This window comes from Ranitomeya variabilis, chromosome 5, assembly GCF_051348905.1.
Source record: "Ranitomeya variabilis isolate aRanVar5 chromosome 5, aRanVar5.hap1, whole genome shotgun sequence".
Lineage (NCBI taxonomy): Eukaryota > Metazoa > Chordata > Amphibia > Anura > Dendrobatidae > Ranitomeya > Ranitomeya variabilis.
The window spans coordinates 223076079-223098987 of record NC_135236.1 but is presented as its reverse complement, the minus strand read 5'-3'; the positions used below and the strand labels follow the sequence as shown (position 1 = coordinate 223098987).

The window sequence follows — 22909 nt, the reverse complement described above, 5'->3', positions numbered from 1 at the left end:
TTGTTTCACATTTTGCTTATTCCCATTGACTTTATTGTCCTTATATATGTTTTATGCATTTTTGTGTTTCTTGTTGTTAAATAATCTAATCACTTCACAGGTCTTTTTGCTTCATTCATGTTCTTAATCACACCAGTATATTTGGTATATGGCTTGTATGTGTTTGTAGTTACTCCAGGTCTCTTACCATGCACATGTCCTGTTGCCTGCACCATTGCTTTATGTGGAACTGGTCTGGATACGTTTATCTGCCCTGGACACTAATCATCAATGTGAACGTGCCCTATTACCACGGTTACGTTGCCGTGTTATGTGTTCTTGGACCGGAAATGACGTTATCTCTCCGGACTTCTGTTGCTCACGTGACTGGAATGCGATACCATGGTTACAGCTGGCAGCTGATGTGCGTAACCCGGAAAATACCTTTATCTGCTCCGGACTCCAATTATCTATGTGAGCATGTCCTGGTACCATGGTTACGCTACCACGCTATGTGTTCTTTGACCGGAAATGACGTTATCTCCCCGGACTTTCTTCTGCTCACGTGACAGGAATACGATACCATGGTTACGGCTATAAGCTGATGTGCGTAACCCGGAAATTGAATCAGGATATTTGGGAAGTGATTCTCAAAGCGTTCGCCGAAAAATAGTTCACATTGTTTGATATATTGGAGTTATAATATGTTATATATGTGTGTATTGTTATTTGGTGAACTTGCGGGTACTTATATTGTGAGTCCATTTTTTGGGTTTGTCTTTCAAGGAGAGGCAATTTGCCTTTCTGTCATTGGCCAATGACAAATATAAATAAGCCTCCTTTTCAGCTACCCACCACCCCTGGACGAAGCTTTCCTCAGCGAAACGCGCATCGGGTGTGGTGGGTCCCTGGCTGGTGGCATACATTAGGTAATTATGTTCCTCCCTTTATTCACGAATGGCCATATGATATGTTCTCTGGCATAGTAACTGATGGCTATCGAGCTCTTTATTGTTTATGTTATGTCTTGTGATTATTTCACATTTGTGATTATATATTAATTTATCCTATTATATGGTGGTACTTATATTCTGGTTGATCGCTATCAGTTACTATATCAGAGTTAATGGTATTTACATTTTGCAGTAATTTATGTGTTGTTACTATTGATTAATCATATTATTGGGAGGTTTCTTCTTGTTCAAATTAAGCCACTTGTTTACCAGCTATACCTGCCAGCTGTTTCTGCACCTTGTAGTGTCTCATGGTTACATTTTTATACTTACTAGCTTTTATCTTTTTTCTAAATAAAGTTTATATTCATATTATTGGTGTTGCCTAGCGCTATTTTTTGGTGTTTATAATTATAATTGCTTGGCTTGACATATTGATTTTGTCACTTATTATAGGTGCTTGTGAGATGATTGTAAGAATAGAACGGAATATCCTGTTATTTAGCAAAATTACTAAACTTTATTGAATATTAATGTCAATAATACATGCAGATGAAAGGTCAGCTAAAATGACAACAAAACTACAGGTAACATACTGTAGCTGTTTTGGAAATAATGCAGTGTAGAGTGTATCCCCAATTGGAGAATATGCGAACAATTCGGGTATGTGCACATGCTGCAGATTTTGCTGCGGATCCGCAGAGTATTGGCCGCTGCAGATTCACAGCTGTTTTCCATGAGTTTACAGTACTATGTAAACCTATGGAAAACAAAATCCACAGTGCACATGCTGCGGAAAAAAACGTGCGGAAACGTAGCGTTGTTTATTCCGCAGCATGTCAATTCTTTGTGCGGATTCCGCAGCGGTTTACACCTGCTCCATAATAGGAATCCGTAGGTGAAATCCGCACAAAAACCGCAAAAAAATGCGGTAAATCCGCAGTAATTCCGCATTAAATCCAAAGTGCAGATTTCCTGCGGATTTACCAAAATCAGTACGGAAAAATCTGCAGAGTAATCCGCAGCGTGTGCACATAGCCTTCCTATTAGATGTTACATACAATTTTACAGGGGTCAAAAAAAGGGAACAGGTGTCCTATACACTGGATAAAATACCATTGAATAATTTGTCCATATACATATAACAATGTCAATATTAGCTGTGATCTAGAGCTATGTGATCCAAATAGATATCCAAAATTATAATATATGTATCACTTCATGGCAATAGTAATGAGACTTTTTTGCTAAAGTGCAATTAGTTCCTTAATGATAATATTCAACATCTAGGAATCCTCTAGTAATCCAAAAATGTGATAAACACTAAAATGGTAAAGGATCATTAATATCTAGGAACAATAACCTGATGGCCTGATATGCTAATCAAGGGACACAGATTGTGTAACCATTAACTGCTATAATACATCACCACAAGTCCATATAATGTATCCAAACATATGGTTAGTGATGAAAATACATTTGTTTTGTACCCACACGAGCAGCACATTAGTGTAAATAGAATGTTCAATATTGTTACTAGATATGAGCACAATTAGCCAGTTATGCATATGGAATGAAAAAAGAAATAAAGCATAAGGTAAATGCCTGAAGCCATATTTTCAAACAGTGTCTGCACCAAAGACCAGCACAACTGACGGCCTGCAACACCTCAACACGTGTTTCACCCTCTAGGCTTTGTCAGGAGGCATTTTTTTTAATTACAAGAGGATTCCTAAATGTTGAATATCATTATCATTAAGAAGCTAATTGCATTTGAACAACAAATCTCACTGCTAATATTGACAATATTAAAATTATATAAAATTGTATGTAATAAAATGTATCTAGTGCAGTGTTTCTCAACTCCAGTCCTCAAGACCCCACAACAGGTCATGTTTTCAGGATTTCCTTAGTATTGCACAGGTGATAATTTCATCACCTGCTCAAGCATTAATTCCTGTATCTAGTGCAGTGTTTCTCAACTCCAGTCCTCAAGACCCCACAACAGGTCATGTTTTCAGGATTTCCTTAGTATTGCACAGGTGATAATTTCATCACCTGCTCAAGCATTAATTCCATCACCTATGCAATACTAAGGAGATCCTGAAAACTGTTGTGGGGTCTTGAGGACTGGAGTTGAGAAACACTGATCTAGTGGGATTTGCCCGCTTATTCTCCAAAGGGGATATACTCTACACGCTGCACTATTTCTGCAACAGCTGGGTTACCTGTAGTTTTGTTGTCATTTTAGCTAATCTTTCACCCATATGTATTATTGATGTTAATATTCCATAAAGTTTAGCATTTTTTTTTATAAATAACACGCTATTCCCTTCTCTTCTTTCAAAATCCACAATAGACTACCTCAAAAGGCGCAAGTTGAAGGTTTTACAATGGCCATCACAGTCCCCTAATCGGAACATCATTGAAAATCTACGGCTAGACCTCAAAATAGCCGTGCATGCAAGACGACCCAGGAATCTCACAGAAATGGAAGAATTTTCCCAGGAAAAATGGATGAAAATCCCTCAAACAAGATTCAAAAGATTCTTAGAGGCTAACTGCAAAAAGTGTTTACAAGGAGTGATACTTTCAAATGGGGCTGCTACCAGGTACTTCCACGCCCCCTGAGGAAGCGGTGAAGACACAAGACGCGAAACGCGCATTGGGGTAGCATTCCGGGCTCCAGACGGGTCATTTTGGATATCTATGGGTAATTAACCCTTTCACTTTTTGCACTTTTTGCACTTTATCTTGTACATATTGCGGGGTGTTTGTCTATGATGCACCACATGGTTAGTGCGGTTGTATTATCGCAATACTCATTGCTAGCTGGTATGCATCCATCTTTACTGCACATGCGTGGAGATTGGTAACATTCATGGCCGTAATATATGATTCACATTTATCCCGTTCTGTGAGCCTGTAGCACTAGATGCACTTTGATATATAGTCACTTGTTACTGTCATTATACTATATATGATGAAATTTTAAAGTGTAAATTGAAGTTTTCAATAAATATTCTAATAGTACCTGTATGGCCAATTTTGACTCTTGTTTCTCTAATAGCAGCTAATTGTATATTGAGTCGCCATGTGCTTATAATTTACTGACGTTCATTTCTATACAGGTACTAACCATGCAGGGTGCCCAAACGTTTGCATCAGCCCATTTTAATTTGTGTAATTTTTAAAATGTAAAACATGAATATATATATTTTTTGACTAAAATACAAAGGAAATGTGTCATCTTTAACTTTAGGCATTTTAGAGATCATTTATGTTCACATCAACATTAACCCCTTTCTGACATCTGACGTACTATCCCGTCGAGGTGGGCCCGTATGACCACCGACGGGATAGTACGTCATACGCGATCGGCCGCGCTCACGGGGGGAGCGCGGCCGATCGCGGCCGGGAGTCAGCTGCATATCGCAGCTGACATCCGGCACTATGTGCCAGGAGCGGTCACGGACCGCCCCCGGCACATTAACCCCCGGCACACCGCGATCAAACATGATCGCGGTGTACCGGCGGTATAGGGAAGCATCGCGCAGGGAGGGGGCTCCCTGCGGGCTTCCCTGAGACCCCCGGAGCAACGCGATGTGATCGCGTTGCTCCGAGGGTCTCCTACCTCCCTCCTCGCCGCAGGTCCCGGATCCAAGATGGCCGCGGCATCCGGGTCCTGCAGGGAGGGAGGTGGCTTACCGAGTGCCTGCTCAGAGCAGGCACTTGGTAAGCCTGCAGCCCTGCACAGCAGATCGCAGATCTGGCAGAGTGCTGTGCACACTGCCAGATCAATGATCTGTGATGTCCCCCCCGGGACAAAGTAAAAAAGTAAAAAAAAATTCCCCATATGTGTGTAAAAAAAAATTAAAAAAATATCCTAAATAAAGAAAAAAAAAATATTATTCCCATAAATACATTTCTTTAGCTAAATAAAATAAAAAAAACAATAAAAGTACACATATTTTGTATCGCCGCGTCCGTAACGACCCAACCTATAAAACTGCCCCACTAGTTAACCCCTTCAGTAAACACCGTAAGAAAAAAAAAAAAAAACGAGGCAAAAAAACAACGCTTTATTATCATACCGCTGAACAAAAAGTGGAATAACACGCGATCAAAAAGACTGATATAAATAACCATGGTACCGCTGAAAACATCATCTTGTCCCGCAAAAAACGAGCTGCCATACAGCATCATCAGCAAAAAAATAAAAAAGTTATAGTCCTGAGAATAAAGCGATACCAAAATAATTATTTTTTCTATAAAATAGTTTTTATCGTATAAAAGCGCCAAAACATAAAAAAATGATATAAATGAGATATCGCTGTAATCGTACTGACCCGACGAATAAAACTGCTTTATCAATTTTACCAAAAGCGGAACGGTATAAACGCCTCCCCCAAAAGAAATTCATGAATAGCTGGTTTTTGATCACTCTGCCTCACAAAAATCGGAATAAAAAGCGATCAAAAAATGTCACGTGTCCGAAAATGTTACCAATAAAAACGTCAACTCGTCCTGCAAAAAACAAGATCTCACATGACTCTGTGGACTCAAATATGGAAAAATTACAGCTCTCAAAATGTGGTAACGTAAAAAATATTTTTTGCAATGAAAAGCGTCTTTCAGTGTGTGACGGCTGCCAATCATAAAAATCCGCTAAAAAACCCGCTATAAAAGTAAATCAAACCCCCCTTCATCACCCCCTTAGTTAGGGAAAAATAAAAAAATTAAAAAATGTATTTATTTCCATTTTCCCATTAGGGTTAGGGTTAGGGCTAGAGTTAGGACTAGAGTTAGGGCTAGGGTTAGGGCTAGAGTTAGGACTAGAGTTAGGGCTAGGGTTAGGGCTAGGGTTAGGGCTAGGGTTAGGGCTAGGGTTAGGGCTAGGGTTGGGGCTAGGGTTAGGGCTAGGGTTAGGGTTAGGGTTGGGGCTAGGGTTAGGGTTAGGGTTAGGGCTAGGGTTGGGGCTAGGGTTAGGGCTTGGGTTAGGGCTAGGGTTAGGGCTAGTGTTACGGCTAGTGTTAGGGCTAGTGATAGGGCTAGGGTTATTGCTAGGGTTAGGGCTAGGGTTAGGGCTAGGGTTGGGGCTAGGGTTGGGGCTACAGTTAGGGTTGGGGCTAAAGATAGGGTTAGGGTTTGGATTACATTTACGGTTGGGAATAGGGTTGGGTGTGTCTGGGTTAGAGGAGTGGTTAGGGTTACTGTTGGGATTAGGGTAAGGGGTGTGTTTGGATTAGGGTTTCAGTTATAATTGGGGGGTTTCCACTGTTTAGACACATCAGGGGCTCTCCAAACGGGACATGGCATCCGATCTGAATTCCAGCCAATTCTGCGTTGAAAAAGGAAAACAGTGCTCCTTCCCTTCAGAGCTCTCCCGTGTGCCCAAACAGGGGTTTACCCCAACATATGGGGTATCAGCGTACTCAGGACAAATTGGACATCATCTTTTGGGGTCCAATTTATCCTGCTACTCTTGGGAAAATACAAAACTGGGGGCCAAAAAATAATTTTTGTGGGAAAAAAAAGATTTTTTATTTTCACGGCTCTGCGTTTGTAAACTGTAGTGAAACACTTGGGGGTTCAAAGTTCTCACAACACATCTAGATAAGTTCCTTTAGGGGTCTAGTTTCCGATATGGGGTCACTTGTGGGGGGTTTGTACTGTTTGGGTACATCAGGGGCTCTGCAAATGCAACGTGACGCCTGCAGACCAATCCATTTAAGTCTGCATTCCAAATGGCGCTCCTTCCCTTCCGAGCTCTGTCATGCGCCCAAACAGTGGTTCCCCCCCACATATGGGGTATCAGCGTACTCAGGACAAATTGAACAACAACTTTTGGGGTCCAATTTATCCTGATACCCTTGTGAAAATACAAAACTGGGGGCTAAAAAATCATTTTTGTGAAAAAAAAAAGAATTTTTATTTTCACGGCTCTGCGTTATAAACTGTAGTGAAACACTTGGGGGTTCAAAGTTCTCACAACACATCTAGATAAGTTCCTTGGGGGCCTAGTTTCCAATATGGGGTCACTTGTGGGGGGTTTGTACTGTTTGGGTACATCAGGGGCTCTGCAAATGCAACGTGACGCCTGCAGACCAATCCATTTAAGTCTGCATTCCAAATGGCGCTCCTTCCCTTCCGAGCTCTGTCATGCGCCAAAACAGTGGTTCCCCCCCACATATGGGGTATCAGCGTACTCAGGACAAATTGGACAACAATGTTTGGGGTCCAATTTATCCTGATACCCTTGTGAAAATACAAAACTGGGGGCTAAAATCATTTTTGTGAAAAAAAAAAGAATTTTTATTTTCACGGCTCTGCGTTATAAACTGTAGTGAAACACTTGGGGGTTCAAAGCTATCAAAACACATCTAGATAAGTTCCTTAGGGGGTCTACTTTCCAAAATGGTGTCACTTGTGGGGGTTTTTAATGTTTAGGCACATCAGGGGCTCTCCAAACGCAACATGGCATCCCATCTTAATTCCAGTCAATTTTGCATTGAAAAGTAAAATAGCGCTCCTTCCCTTCCGAGCTCTGCTATGCACCCAAACAGTGGTTTACCCCCACATATGGGGTATCGTCGTACTCAGGACAAATAGCACAACAACTTTTGTGGTCTAATTTCTTCTTTTACCCTTGGGGAAATAAAAAAATGGGGGCGAAAAATCATTTTTGTGAAAAAATATGATTTTTTATTTTTACGGCTCTGCATTATAAACTTCTGTGAAGCACTTGTTGGGTCAAAGTGCTCAACACACATCTAGATAAGTTCCTTAAGGGGTCTACTTTCCAAAATGGTGCCACTTGTGGGGGGTTTCAATGTTTAGGCACATCAGGGGCTCTCCAAACGCAACATGGCGTCCCATCTCAATTCCAGTCAATTTTGCATTGAAAAGTCAAATGACGCTCCTTCCCTTCCGAGCTCTGCCCTGCGCCCAAACAATAGTTTACACCCACATATGGGGTATCAGCGTACTCAGGACAAATTGCACAACAATTTTTGTGGTCCAATTTCTTCTCTTACCCTTGGGAAAATAAAAAACTGGGGGCGAAAAGATCATTTTTGTGAAAAAATATGATTTTTTATTTTTACGGCTCTGCATTATAAACTTCTGTGAAGCACTTGTTGGGTCAAAGTGCTCACCACACATCTAGATAAGATCCTTAGGGGGTCTACTTTCCAAAATGGTGTCACTTGTGGGGGGTTTCAATGTTTAGGCACATCAGGGGCTCTCCAAATGCAACATGGCGTCCCATCTCAATTCCAGTCAATTTTGCATTGAAAAGTCAAATGGCGCTCCTTTCCTTCCGAGCTCTGCCATGCGCCCAAACAGTGGTTTACCCCCACATATGGGGTATCAGCGTACTCAGGACAAATTGTACAACAAAGTTTGGGGTCTATTTTCTCCTGTTACCCTTTGTAAAATAAAACAAATTGGAGCTGAAATAAATTTTGTGTGAAAAAAAGTTAAATGTTTATTTTATTTAAACATTCCAAAAATTCCTGTGAAACACCTGAAGGGTTAATAAACTTCTTGAAAGTGGTTTTGAGTACCTTGAGGGGTGCAGTTTTTAGAATGGTGTCACACTTGGGTATTTTCTATCATATAGACCCCTCAAAATGACTTCAAATGAGATGTGGTCCCTAAAAAAAAATGGTGTTGTAAAAATGAGAAATTGCTGGTCAACTTTTAACCCTTATAACTCCGTCACAAAAAAAAATTTTGGTTCCAAAATTGTGCTGATGTAAAGTAGACATGTGGGAAATGTTACTTATTAAGTATTTTGCGTGACATATGTCTGTGATTTAAGGGCATAAAAATTCAAATTTGGAAAATTGCGAAATTTTCAAAATTTTCGCCAAATATTTGTTTTTTTCACAAATAAATGCAAGTTATATCGAAGAAATTTTACCACTGTCATGAAGTACAATATGTCATGAGAAAACAATGTCAGAATCGCCAAGATCCGTTGAAGCGTTCCAGAGTTATAACCTCATAAAGGGACAGTGGTCAGAATTGTAAAAATTGGCCCGGTCATTAACGTGCAAACCACCCTTGGGGGTGAAAGGGTTAATTTTGACCTGGGGTGCCAAAGCATTTACCAACCACTGTAATGGTTAAATCTTTATGTCAGTAGAAGTGCTTTATGGGTAACCATAAAGAATACATTTAACTAAGCAGAAAACGTGAAAATAAATGGTTTTGTAATGTATTGTACAGTTCTTAAAAATTAGGCTCCATTAAAAAAATAACAAGCTTTCATCTTCTGAAGTATGCTCCCTAGCATTATTGCATTCAGTCCTCCAAGTGGCTGATCAGCTAGTCAGAGCTGTGTGAGCGCAGGAAACGTCTGCCTGCAATCGCGCTCACACAGCTCTGACTGCGCGCATATGAAGCATCTCACTCAGATATCAGAGACAGCGTCGGACTGGGGTGTCTGGGGCCCACCAGAGGAATGGACTGTAGGGGCCCACCCTACAGCTATATGCAAATATCTGTCATTATAGTGGAGCATCGGCTGTAAAACACCGGCGGCTGCCGCACATCTACCGTGTGCCCCAATAACTGAGATGTATAATTACGGTAGTTTACATTAATGTGGTTCTTGGTAAAACAAGTTATCACTGATCCATGGGCTCCACAGGATAGGTGATCGCTTAGATCCGACCATTAGAAACTGGGGAAGTTTTATCCCTGACAGGACACTTTTATCACTATTTTAAAATGCAGCGGCAGGTGGGATTTCTGACCGCAGCTCCATTCATTCTCTTTGGGGCTTCCAGAAAAAAACAAGAGCAGCCACTGAGGGAATGAATGGATCAGTGATCTAGTCGGACATGCCACTCCAGTCTCATGGGGATAAAAAGTTCCACATTTTGCTGAATGGGTCAAAGCAATCAGACCCCCACCAATCAATATGTTATCACTTATCCTGTGGAGAGGTGATTACTTTTTTCCACTGGAAACCCCTGTAAGTGCATCTCCGCCGCTGTGTACAAAGCATTAAAACTCTAATGGAAATAAAGAATCTTCTCCTAATTAATATCAGAGAGAACAAATGACCGCCATACACAACACAATCCACTATACCAAGACCAATATTACCACATACAGGAAGAAATACCACCACACCATGACCAGACCACATAGTGACCGAATAATACTACATACAAGGGACAAATACCACCGCACCATGTCAAGACCACATATTACCACCACTTGGTGACCAAATAGCACATACAAGGGACAAATACCACAACACCATTTCCAGACCACATATTACCACCACATAGTGACTGAATACTACAATACTGATCAGAAATAAAAAAAAACAAAAAAAACCACAATACTATCACCATAAGGCTGCTGTCACACTAGCAGTATTTGGTCAGTATTTTACATCAGTATTTGTAAGCCAAAACCAGGAGTGGAACAATTTGAGGAAAAGTATAATAGAAACATGTGTGTGCACCACTTCTGCATTTATCACCCACTCCTGGTTTTGGCTTACAAATACTGATGTAAAATACTGACCAAATACTGAATGTGTGACGGCAGCCTAAATGACATTATACACAGGAGATCTGTACTTAGTATGCAGTGTCTGTGTAGAGGTAATACAGAGATCACTGGTGGTATTATACACAGGAGCTCTGTATATAATGTATAGGTAATACAGTGATCACTGGTGACATTATACAGAGGAGCTCTGTATATAGTATACAGTGTATAGTGTCAGTGTATAGGTAACACTAACTCACCAGTGACGTCTCTAGGTGAAGTCCTTCATCTTTCATCCAGCACAGACCGCCATCATTTCTTCCAGCCAGGACTCATTTCTGCAGGAAATAACACAGTTATCTCGAGCTCCGCTTGCAGAACACATTACTTAATTTTTCACAACTTCTACATTACACCACATGAAGAAAAAAAGGCGACATAGTGTCACTCTACACAGTAACAGGACCGCCCCCCCAATTAAAACAGTATACTCAAAAAATAAAATAAATACATCACTGCAGTAATAATATCCCTTAATTAGCCCCTATGGTAATAATATTCCCCATCCTGGACCCGTTTATCTCATTCCTGGCTCCAGCCATATGTTCTCGCATCCTGCCCTCATGAGTATCCATTCTACCCCATATGATCTCCCCATCCTGCCCCATCTGTCTCCATCGTATCCATCCTGCCCCATGATCCAATCCTGCCCCATGTCTTTCATTCTGCCCCGTGTCTCCAATCATGCCCTGTATCTACATTCTGCCCATGCCTCCAGTCCTGTCCCCAGTGTGTCCAGCAATCTACCCCAGTGTGTCCAGCATATTACCCCCAGTGTGTCCAGCAACCTGCCCCAGTATGTCCAGCATATTGCCCCAGTGTCCAGCAATCTGCCCCAGTGTGTCCAGCATATTACCCCCAGTGTGTCCAACAATCTGCCCCAGTATGTCCAGCACTGCCCCCAGTGTGTCCAGCATTCTGCCCCCAGTGTGTCCAGCATTCTGCCCCCAGTGTGTCCAGCATTCTGCCCCCAGTGTGTCCAGCATTCTGCCCCCAGTGTGTCCAGCATTCTGCCCCCAGTGTGTCCAGCATTCTGCCCCTAGTGTGTCCAGCACTGCCCCTAGTGTGTCCAGCACTGCCCCTAGTGTCCAGCGTTCTGCCCCCAGTGTCCAGCGTTCTGCCCCCAGTGTCCAGCGTTCTGCCCCCAGTGTCCAGCATTCTGCCTCCAGTGTGTCCAGCGTTCTGCCCCCAGTGTGTCCAGCGTTCTGCCCCAGTGTGTCCAGCGTTCTGCCCCCAGTGTGTCCAGCGTTCTGCCCCCAGTGTGTCCAGCGTTCTGCCCCCAGTGTGTCCAGCGTTCTGCCCCCAGTGTGTCCAGCGTTCTGCCGCCATTGTGTCCAGCGTTCTGCCCCCAGTGTGTCCAGCTTCTGCCCCCAGTGTGTCCAGCGTTCTGCCCCCAGTGTGTCCAGCGTTCTGCCCCCAGTGTGTCCAGCTTTCTGCCCCAGTGTGTCTCCAGCATTCTGCCCCAGTGTGTCTCCAGCAATCTGCCCCAGTGTGTGTCCAGCAATCTGCCCCAGTGTGTCTCCAGCATTCTGCCCCAGTGTGTGTCCAGCAATCTGCCCCAGTGTGTCTCCAGCAATCTGCCCCAGTGTGTCTCCAGCATTCTGCCCCAGTGTGTCTCCAGCATTCTGCCCCAGTGTGTCTCCAGCATTCTGCCCCAGTGTGTGTCCAGCGTTCTGCCCCCAGTGTGTCCAACGTTCTGCCCCCAGTGTGTCCAGCGTTCTGCCCCCAGTGTGTCTCCAGCATTCTGCCCCAGTGTGTGTCCAGCATTCTGCCCCAGTGTGTCTCCAGCATTCTGCCCCAGTGTGTCTCCAGCATTCTGCCCCAGTGTGTCTCCAGCAATCTGCCCCAGTGTGTGTCCAGCAATCTGCCCCAGTGTGTCTCCAGCATTCTGCCCCAGTGTGTCTCCAGCATTCTGCCCCAGTGTGTGTCCAGCAATCTGCCCCAGTGTGTGTCCAGCAATCTGCCCCAGTGTGTCTCCAGCATTCTGCCCCAGTGTGTGTCCAGCATTCTGCCCCCCCAGTGTCCCCCACTGCTCCGGGGGCCCCCCCGGGGGCCCCCCCGGCCGCCACCCACCCTCCTTGAAGACGATACTCACCCTGCTGCCTGCTCTAGCGATGGTCTCGGCGTCTGCTCTGCACTGCATCTTCTTCCTGCTTGAGCTTGTGCGGTCATTTGATACTGATTAACGTCATGAATATGCGCATATTCATGACCTTAATGAAGCGGTACCACGTGACTGCACAAGCAGGAAGAAGATGCAGTGCAGAGCAGACGCCGAGACCATCGCTGGAGCAGGGTGAGTATCGTCTTCAAGGAGGGTGGGTGGGGGGCGGCCGGGGGGGCCCCTGGAGCTGTGGGGGCCCTGCAAGCAGGTGTCAGTGCCTGGGCCCACCGGAGGATCCTCCGGTTCTCCGGTGGGCCAGTCCGAGCCTGATCAGAGATGTGTGAGTGCCAGGGGTGATATCACTGCACACACTTTCATGCTTCTCAGCAATCTGCATTCTACACACGGTGCTGTCAGAGCGGTGCGCTCCAGGGGTGGGGAGGTGGTGAACCTCTTATGATGACAGGAACTGCGCATACTCAGCCAGCTGATCGGCCATTGGGAGGACGGATTGGAATAGTGCTACTTCAGAAAATGAAAGCTTGTTATTTTTTGAAAGAAGCATAATTTTTATTAATTGTACATTGCAAAACCATTTATTTTCACAATTTCTGCTTAGTTAAATGTATTCTTTATGGTGGTACAACTCTTTTAAGGCTCACATAGAAATTAGAGAAGTATTAGCTGAATCCACAGACTTCCGTGGAACTGAATGGCCCCCTAAAATGTAAAATTTTAACACCTTTCTGCCATCGGACGGGATAGTACGTCTCATGGCAGTACATCCACTTTGATGTGGGCTCTGGCGGTGAGCCCACATCAAAGCCCGGAAATATCAGCTTTTTTGAACAGCTGACATGTGCCTGCAATAGGTGCTGGTGGAATCGCGATCTACCTGTGTCTATTAACTAATTAAATTCTAGTCAAATTCTGACAGCTGCATTTAACAAGTGCTTCCGGCCATCCAGACGGAAATGCGCGCACCGGTGACCCCCCTCACATGATTGGGGGTCATCGGTGCATCGGCATGACAACCAGAGGTCTTCTTGACACCTCTATGGTTCTTGATGCCGGATTGCTATGGTACCGGGCTCATGGCAAAGCTTTAATCAGCCGATAAAGTTGTGGTAGCTTTTAGCCTCCCATGGAAGCTATTGAAGCATGCCAAAAGTAAAAAAAAAATGTTTTTAAAAATATGACATTTTTAAAAAAAATATAAAAGTTTAAAATGCAATAATGGATGAAGAATGTATCTGAACCAAAATGGTATAATTAAAAACGACAGCTTAGCACACAAAAAATAAGCCCTTACCAAACCCCAGATCACGAAAATTGGAGATGCTACGGGTATCGGAAAATTGCGCTTTTTTTTTTTTTAGCAAAGTTTGGACATTTTTTTCACCACTTAGATAATAAGGAACCTAGAGAAATTTGGTGTCTATGAACTCGTAATGACCTGGAGAATCATAATCACAGGTCAATTTTAGAATTTTGGTGAACCTAGCAAAAAAGCTAAATAAAAAACAAGGGGATTGCACTTTTTTTTGCAATTTCACTGCACTTGGAATTTTTTTCCCATTTTCTAGTACATGATTTGGTAAAACAAATGGCGTTTTTCAAAATTACAACTCGTCCCGCAAAAAATAAGCCCTCATATGGCCATATTAACGGAAAAATAAAAAAGTTATGGCTCTGGAAAGGAGTGGAGTGAAAAACGAAAACGCAAAAAGGAAATAAAAAGGCTCCGGGGTTAAGGGGTTAATTGTTCAATCCTTTTGTTTTTATTCACCACCAGAGAGGAGTGACAGCAGCCTACTCCCTTCCTTCCTATTAAAATTACAGGCTAAGTTTAGTTACATGTGTATGGGGAGGCACTTTTAGCACTAAAAAATATATGTATATTGGAATATATTCATAAACCATGCCGGTAATTATGATTTTTCCTTTATAGAATGAATTCCATCTGTCAGACAGTTTTCTTGCCAATTTCCACATGGTATACACAATTAATTGCAATATAATATGATACTATTTATCTCATAGAACACATGTGATGCTCAACAATGACTACAATACATGTTAAAACAATCTTGTTGTTTAGACAGAAAAATGTGTGAGTATTTCTGATTGTGGTTATCTTTGAGTAGTGGAATCTGGAGTTTGTTTTTCAATTGGAAAATTAATTCTTTGAATCCATTTCCTTCTGGATAAGTGTCACAAACTACAATAAAAAATCTACTTTTATGTCTATGCATTTCACTAGCAAATGTGTACATTAAATGGAAACTTAGTGAATTGAATTGAATTAGTTCTATTCCACTTTTTAATTCTACAGTTATGTCTAATAAACTTACATCTGGTTTTGTCCTGGTAACGGTTTCAGGCGAAATTGCGGCAAGTTGATGAGATATTTTATATTCAATGGTGTCTGTAAGTTTGCTTAAAATTCTTTCCCTAATGACATCAGAAGTTTCCTGCAAACAAAGAAAAAATTAATTTTGTAAACTGAAATCAATTCTCTCCAACATTTTCATTATGAAGTCAAAATGGTAATTTATCATATCAATTGTATAGGTAATATCATTTTCATTGTGCCATGTATACCAACTCTCTGATAAATAAAGTTTTATAACAAATTTGGGATAATAAAATAGCCCAATTTCTTTTCCCTGACACAGTTGCCCAGACCCCACAAATCAGTAGACGAACTTGAAAAGTAGGGCAGTTAGGCAAACATATATTCATGGCAAAACACAGTATCTACTATATAATTGTCTAAGGTCCACTTCCGTCTTTCTGTCTGTCCTTCTGTCTGTCTTTCTTTCTGTCACGGAAATCCCAAGTCGCTGATTGGTCGCGGCAAATCGGCCACGACCAATCAGCGACGGGCACAGCCCGGCGGCAAAATGGCTGCTCCTTACTCCCCACAGTCAGTGCCCGCTCCATACTCCCCTTCAGTCAGCGCTCACAAGGGGTTAATGGCAGCGCTAACAGACCGCGTTATGCCACGGTGTAACGCACTCCGTTTACGCTGCTATTAACCCTGTGTGACCAACTTTTTATTATTGATGTTGCCTATGCAGCATCAATAGTAAAAAGATCTAATGTAAAAAGATCTAATGTTAAAAATAATAAAAAAAATAAAAAAATCGTTATATACTCACCGTCCGTCGGCCCCCGGATCCAGCCCAGGCCTTTCCCACTCCTCATGATGCTCCGGTGACCGCTCCATGCATTGCGATCTCGCGAGATGATGACATAGCGGTCTCGTGAGACCATACGTTATCATCTCGCGAGACCGCAATGCACTCTTAAGACTGGAGCGCGCGAGAAGCATCGGTAAACGTTTTGCCTGGATCCGGGGGCCAACGGAAAGTGAGTATATAACTATTTTTTATTGTAATTCTTTTTTTAACAGGGATATGATGCCCACATTGCTATATACTACGTGGGCTGTGCAATATACTACGTGGGCTGTGCAATATACTACATGGGCTGGGCAATATACTACGTGGGCTGTGCAATATACTGCGTGGGCTGTGCAATATACTGCGTGGGCTGTGCAATATACTACGTGGGCTGTGCAATATACTACGTGGGCTGTGCAATATACTGTGTGGACTGTGCAATATATTGTGTGGGCTGTGCAATATACTGCGTGCGCTGTGCAATATACTACGTGGGCTGTGCCATATACTACGTGGGCTGTGCAATATACTACGTGGCCTGTGCAATATACTACGTGGCCTGTGCAATATACTGCGTGGGCTGTGCAATATACTGCGTGGGCTGTGCAATATACTACGTGGGCTGTGCAATATACTACGTGGGCTGTGCAATATACTGTGTGGACTGTGCAATATATTGTGTGGGCTGTGCAATATACTGCGTGCGCTGTGCAATATACTACGTGGGCTGTGCAATATACTACGTGGGCTGTGCAATATACTACGTGGCCTGTGCAATATACTACGTGGCCTGTGCAATATACTGCGTGGGCTGTGCAATATACTGTGTGGGCTGTGTAATATACTGCGTGGGCTGTGCAATATACTGCGTGGGCTGTGCAATATACTACGTGGGCTGTGCAATGTACTACATGGGCTGTGCAATATACTAAGTGGGCTGTGCAATATACTATGTGGGCTGTGCAATATACTACGTGGCCGGCCACGAACAATCAGTGACAGGCGCAGTCCAGCCGCGAATTGGCGCGGGATTTGAACCCTGCTTTGCTAATTGGTCGCGGCTGGCCGAATCCTGTGTATTCAATATATTATTCTAAAATCTTCATAAATAAACTACATACATATTCTAGAATACCCGATGCATTAGAATCGGGCTACCATCTAGTAAGATATAAGATTTCAGCATGATTGTCTGATAAAATTATGTGCGCAGCTCACCATTTTGATTCTTCCTTGGTGGCAAATGTTATAAGAAAGAGGTTTTGGGAGTATTTGCTCCTGCAGGAGATTAGCTGCTACCACAGTGGTCTGGTAGCAGCTTTTTGCCTTCTCTCTATTAACCCAAGTGTGTATTTTCATGGTGGGGTCAGAAGAAGCAACTGTACTGAATGTTCACTTGAATGTTACTTCTCCAACTTTTTCTTTCAAAGTTAAGGGGATTACCCTGCATTTATGAGAATACCACCAATGAGATGGTTCTTCTATTTCACTTGAAACCAGGCAATCACCTTTAAGCCTTTAATGAATTTTATACTGAAAAATTGGCCACTTCCCTTCAAATATATGCTAAATTCACTTACTACAGAAGTGACTGTCAGTACATTGACACAACATTTGAAGGGTTGTTCCATTCTTGAAAGATGGGTATATTTGGAAAGTGTTTTTAAAATGAACTTTCCAATTTACAACTAATTAAAATATGAGATAGTTCTCAATATATTTTGTCTTTAGTATTTTATTGTTTAGAGGTTTTTTAGGGCACCTGCCACCGCTGTGGCTTGCTAGAGGTGGACAAACATGCACATAGCATAATGTTTTGTACTGATCTTGTAACCACTGCACTGAAGCTAGCTGGAATTTTTGGAGCGCACTGTTAGCTCCCAAGTCCCAATCCTAACGCTGTGCTCCTCTACTGCTGCAAAGGCAAAGATGCTTCATATAGCAACTTCAGAGAGTGCACAGTTTGGGTCAATTGCCCAAACATGCAGCTGTTCTGAACTGTCAATCGAGCAGGATCATCCACCTCCTACCAATCAGAAGGTTGGGATAAACATAAATGATGAGACAAAACCTTTTAAAGAGTATTATTTAGTTGAATTTCTAAACATTTGCTCAAAAATGCTCAAAAAAAAAAATTGAATAAAGCAAAGTAATTAACATTATGGTATGATGTAAAATATTAGTCTTGAATGACTATCCCCTTCTTAAGTAGAGATGAGCAAACCTTCACGAATATACACAAACTCCATTGACTTTAATGGGAGGCAAAACAAACCGCATATACATCTTCAGGGGTGCCAAAAATTTGTCAAAACAGCTCAAATTAAGAGCAGACATCAGGAAAAGTGGCAGCAATTGACCCATCATTTGCGCTATAAATAAATCATTTAAAAAAATTATGTGGGTTCCCCTGTATTTTTGATAACCAGTGATGCAAAACTGACAGCTGCGACAGCTGCGGGCTTCAACACTCAGCTGTCAGGGTTCGCAAGCCTAATTATCAAGAATAGAGTGGTCCCCACTTCATACTTTTTAATTAGGGCAAATAAATAATTGAAAAACAGGACACCTCTATTCTTGATAACCAGCTTTGCTAACGCTGACAGCTGAGGGTTGCAGCCCGCAGCTGTCAGTTTTGGCTGGCTGGTTCTCAAAAACACAGGGGAACCTCACGTCATTTAAAAAAAAATTTACATTTTATAGCGCAAACTGCGGTTGATGAATACTCCCATCAGCTGCCACCTGCTCTTACTGTTAACAGTTGAATACCACTCTCAACATCAGCACAAGCAGGGGATAGAGATATGAGCTATCTTCTTCAGCACCCGGTGCCAGGGAACAGCGCCAACAGTACCTCTGATTTCCAGGCACCAGTTCGTGTAACACTGATGACCCATGGATATGATCCATGAGTCCTCAGTGTTCACGTGTGCCGGATGTTTTTCGGCCCGTGCTGCTACCGGAAACACTGACGTCTGAAAGAGCACTTGGTGAACTCAGTTATTTACCAAACTTTGACCAAATTTTGCCAATTTTTTTGAAAAAAGCTTGAGAATCCAAACATGAATCCGAATGTGCAACATTCGTGCTGAATTTGAGATTGGCGAGCATTTTCCGAACAAATTTGCTTATCTCTATTGTACTGTATGCTATTGGCACTGTCATAGTGTATATATTGCCCTTAACACTGCTCATAGTGATAATTGACTTACATTAATACATACTCACCTTTAATCATTGAATAATGGAATTTGTGGTAAAAAATAAAGCATTAAAACATGTTTGGAGGTGCTTTGAAAATGTCTGTTTTTTCCAGCTATTTATTGAGTGCATTTCATCACTGCAAAAATAACTCCAGCTGGCTTTCTGTGATTCATGTCCTTTTGAGGAATTCATTGCTTAGAAATCCCAGTAAATCTCGGGAATACAATTGCCAAAGAACTGATAATTACTACGTAGTTAGTCTCTCATCTCTAAGTGGCCAAGTAAAGTGGCACCACTGCGATTTTCTTCATTTCGCTCCTACATGACTGCTTGATTAGGCATATCTTCTGACAGTAAACCAAACACTGCAAGCACTCTGATGCCTTTAATTCATTGCAATCCTATTAAGTATGATTTATCTGCAATGACAATGAGGATTGTTTGCTGTGTAAGATAATTCCCACCACAGCAGGCCTGTTATCATTCAGATAAGGAGCTGATGTCTACAAATCTATTGTCAGCCATGGTTTGGTATGAAGAATACTGTGTCTTATAGCTGATAATCATGTTTTTTAAATAATCCTATCAGTGCTGAAATGAAATAAGCTATCTTGATGAAATATTTATGGCATGTATTGTAGAAGTATTAAAACCGTTCTATTGTCACATTTTGGTTTTATCTGCAGTTCTCTGTTCATTGTTTCTCATTAGAAATACATCAGTAAAAGTAAAAAATGAAGCAGTCCTAACAGACGTTCATACTGCACACATTTTTCCCTTCCCTTTACTGCTAATGAAAGAAAAAGGATCACTTGATGGTATCTGTACTAGATGCCAGTGAGTACACAGATTGTGAGCCTTAGAAAATAGAGCAATCAAAAGCAAGATGGTGACATGTGCAACTGGTGGATAGAAACCGTTTAGACAAGGTGATATAATGGCCACCTCACTCTCATCCAAAGAGAACCTATCATCAGATTCATTTTGGCCGAACTGTAGGGAGGAGAGCCAGTCTAACGGTCCCTCTTGCGTGTCTGGGCTGAAGGTGTCGGGGCTGTCACCATTATTCCGGGGGGAAGAGATTTCTGACCGGAGTAGTTCAGGACACCTGATTGAGGGGGGCGGGTCCGACTTAAATAGCGATGTGCGCGGGAAGACGGGGGCTTTTGGCAGGGAACCAGTTTGAGTGCACAGAGACGGTTGACTCCCTCTCAACTTACCCACACTAGCTATCTGTGCCTTCTCACTCGGTTAGCAGTGCCATCCCGACTGACAACACAGAGCCCAGAGAGATCCCCGCACCACACAGTGACCAGTACGGACTTCAGAGCATCGTTCCACTCACCACCGCAGAGGCACTGCTGAGTCCTATCCCTGCGGTGCCTACTGAGTGCCGGCCTGGTCCTCTGGCTGTAACTCCTGGACTGTATATTACTTCTGTGGCCCCGTCTGCTGAACTGTTTGCTATGTCTGCTGTGCCGTAGACCTACACCTCCACAACATCTTGTGCCCGTACCAGGAGACCTCGTGGTGAGGGACCCGGAGGATTCTCTACCGCAAGGAGACAAGGAGTGCATCGCCTTTCTGCAGGACCGGAATTGGAGACTTCTTGAGCCACCTGCGGCGCCACTGAGGGATCTTCCGGCCACCTCCTACCAAGGCCCAGAGACTGATAAGTTTAACTGTTGTTACCTTTATATTAATACCCTCCTGTTTGATCTATTGTTGTGTTACATAAAATCCCTGTTAACCCTTGCCCTGCCTCCTGTGTGTCACTGCATTCTATGCACCTGCTAGCATCTACAGATCCATGGTCAGCATGATCAGACACTAGAAGAGCGATTGTACCCAGGTATGTTTTACTATGAAACATTGCAGATTTTCAGAGTAAACATACTTTATAAAGCTGACCATTGCTTGGATGACTAGTCTTGAATGACTAGCCAAAGGAAGGTCCCTGGCCATAGCACTTCAGAGTAATACATGCCTGACAGCAATCATGCAGGCAGTGTCTACTCACGCTACCCATGGTTCAGACAGCATGAATCTGATGACTGGTTATCTTTAAATAATGTTTGTTATGATAATACAGTGAGAAAAAAGTATTTAGTCAGCCACCAATTGTGCTAGTTCTCCAACTTAAAAAGATGAGAGAGGCCTGTAATTTACATCATAGGTAGACCACAACTATGAGAGTCAAAATGAGAAAACAAATCCAGAAAATCACCTTGTCTGATTTGGCAAGATTAATTTTGCAAATTATGGTGGAAAATAAGTATTTGGTCACCTAAAAACATGCAAGCTTTCTGGCTCTCACAGACCTGTAACTTTTTCTATAAGAAGCTCCTCTGTCCTTCACTCATTACCTGTAGTAATGGTACCTGTTTAAACTTGTAATCAGTATAAAATACACCTGTCCACAACTTCAAACAGTCACACTCCAAACTCTACTATGGTGAAGACCAAAGAGCTGACGGTGGACACCAGAAACAAAATTGTAGCCCTGCACCAGGCTAGGAAGACTGAATCTGCAATAGACAAGCAGCTTGGTGTGATGAAATCAACTGCGGGAGCAATAATAAGAGACATACAAGACCACTGATAATCTCTCTCGATCTGGGGTTCCTTGCAAGATCTCACCCCGTGGGGTCAAAATGATCACAAGAACGGTGAGCAAAAATCCCAGAACCACACAGTGGGACCTAGCGAATGACCTGCATAGAGCTGGGACCACCGTAACAAAGTCTACCATCAGTAACACACTATGCCGCCAGGGACTCAGATCCTGCAGTGCCAGACATGTACCCTTGCTTAAGCCAGTACATGTCTGGGCCCGTCTGAAGTTTGATAGAGAACATTTGGATTATCCAGAAGAGTATTGGGAGAATGTCATATGGTCTGATGAAACCAAAGTAGAACTATTTGGTAGAAACAAAACTCGTCGTGTTTGGAGATGTAACAACTCTGCCGGCATCACTGCATGGCCTCCCATCCCTCACACACCATCTTACCCACTGCTCCAGGTCATGTTGCGGTCTCTGTCTGTTGCTGGCTTCATGTTCTGTGCCTCTGCTCTCTGCTTGCTTCCTGGCTGTGTGCATAGGGGGGTGGCACCAGAACTCTCTGGTTCTTATGGAATCAGGGTGCACCTGTCTAATGTGTTCCTGACCAATTACCCAGAGGCCTCCAGTATTTAGGGAAGCTCCACCCTGTGGACTGGGCCTATGCAATGTGTTTACTCAGTTAGTGCTTTGCTTCTGAGCTGCCAGGCCTTGCTCTGTGTTTTGCCTTCTCTGGAGGCTTTTCTCTTTGCCTTGCCTTGATCTTGTTTGTCCGCCCTCCATGAGGCAGAATATCCTGGTCCCTATGTCTTTGTTCTTGTACCTTGTCTTGTTCCATTACCTTGTCTGAACTTAGTCCTACCTCTGTCTCCTTGTCTGTGGCTTCGTTCCCTGCTGTGTCTTTCCTTGTGTCCTCTCTGTTTGCTTATGCTCCGCACTCTTGCAGCTCTGCCTGCTCTGTACCCTTGTGACTTTGCCTGTGCTCCGCTCTCTTGCAGCTTTACCACTCCTATCCACAGCCTTGCGGTTCTCTTCCTGTGTGAACAAGTCCCAACCTGTTCCTTCACACTTCATTCCTTCCTGCTTGTGTCCGTACCTGCACCTCCTGTGTGAACAGGTCCCAACCTGTTCCTTCATACTTCTTTCCTTCCTGTTTGTTTCCATACCTGCATCTCCTGTGTAAACAGGTCCCAACCTGTTCCTTCATACTTCATTCCTCCCAGCTTGTATCTGTACCTGCACCTCCTGTGTGAACAGGTCCCAACCTGTTCCTTCATACTCCACCTTCTCATGTCTGTTCCAGTACTAGCATCTGCTGTGTGAACAGGTCTCTACCTGTTCCTA

General features: G+C 43.0%; 1 protein-coding gene across 1 annotated transcript in view; it reads right to left on the bottom strand.

The window, feature by feature from the left end:
* The window catches only part of LOC143773558 (tetratricopeptide repeat protein 24-like), a 222677-nt gene that overhangs the window by 102277 nt on the left and 97491 nt on the right, over window positions 1-22909 (bottom strand). Inside the window, exon 6 of the mRNA XM_077260964.1 lies at window positions 14967-15086. Coding sequence (XP_077117079.1) covers window positions 14967-15086 — 120 coding nt within the window. The remainder of the gene's footprint in view (window positions 1-14966; window positions 15087-22909) is intronic.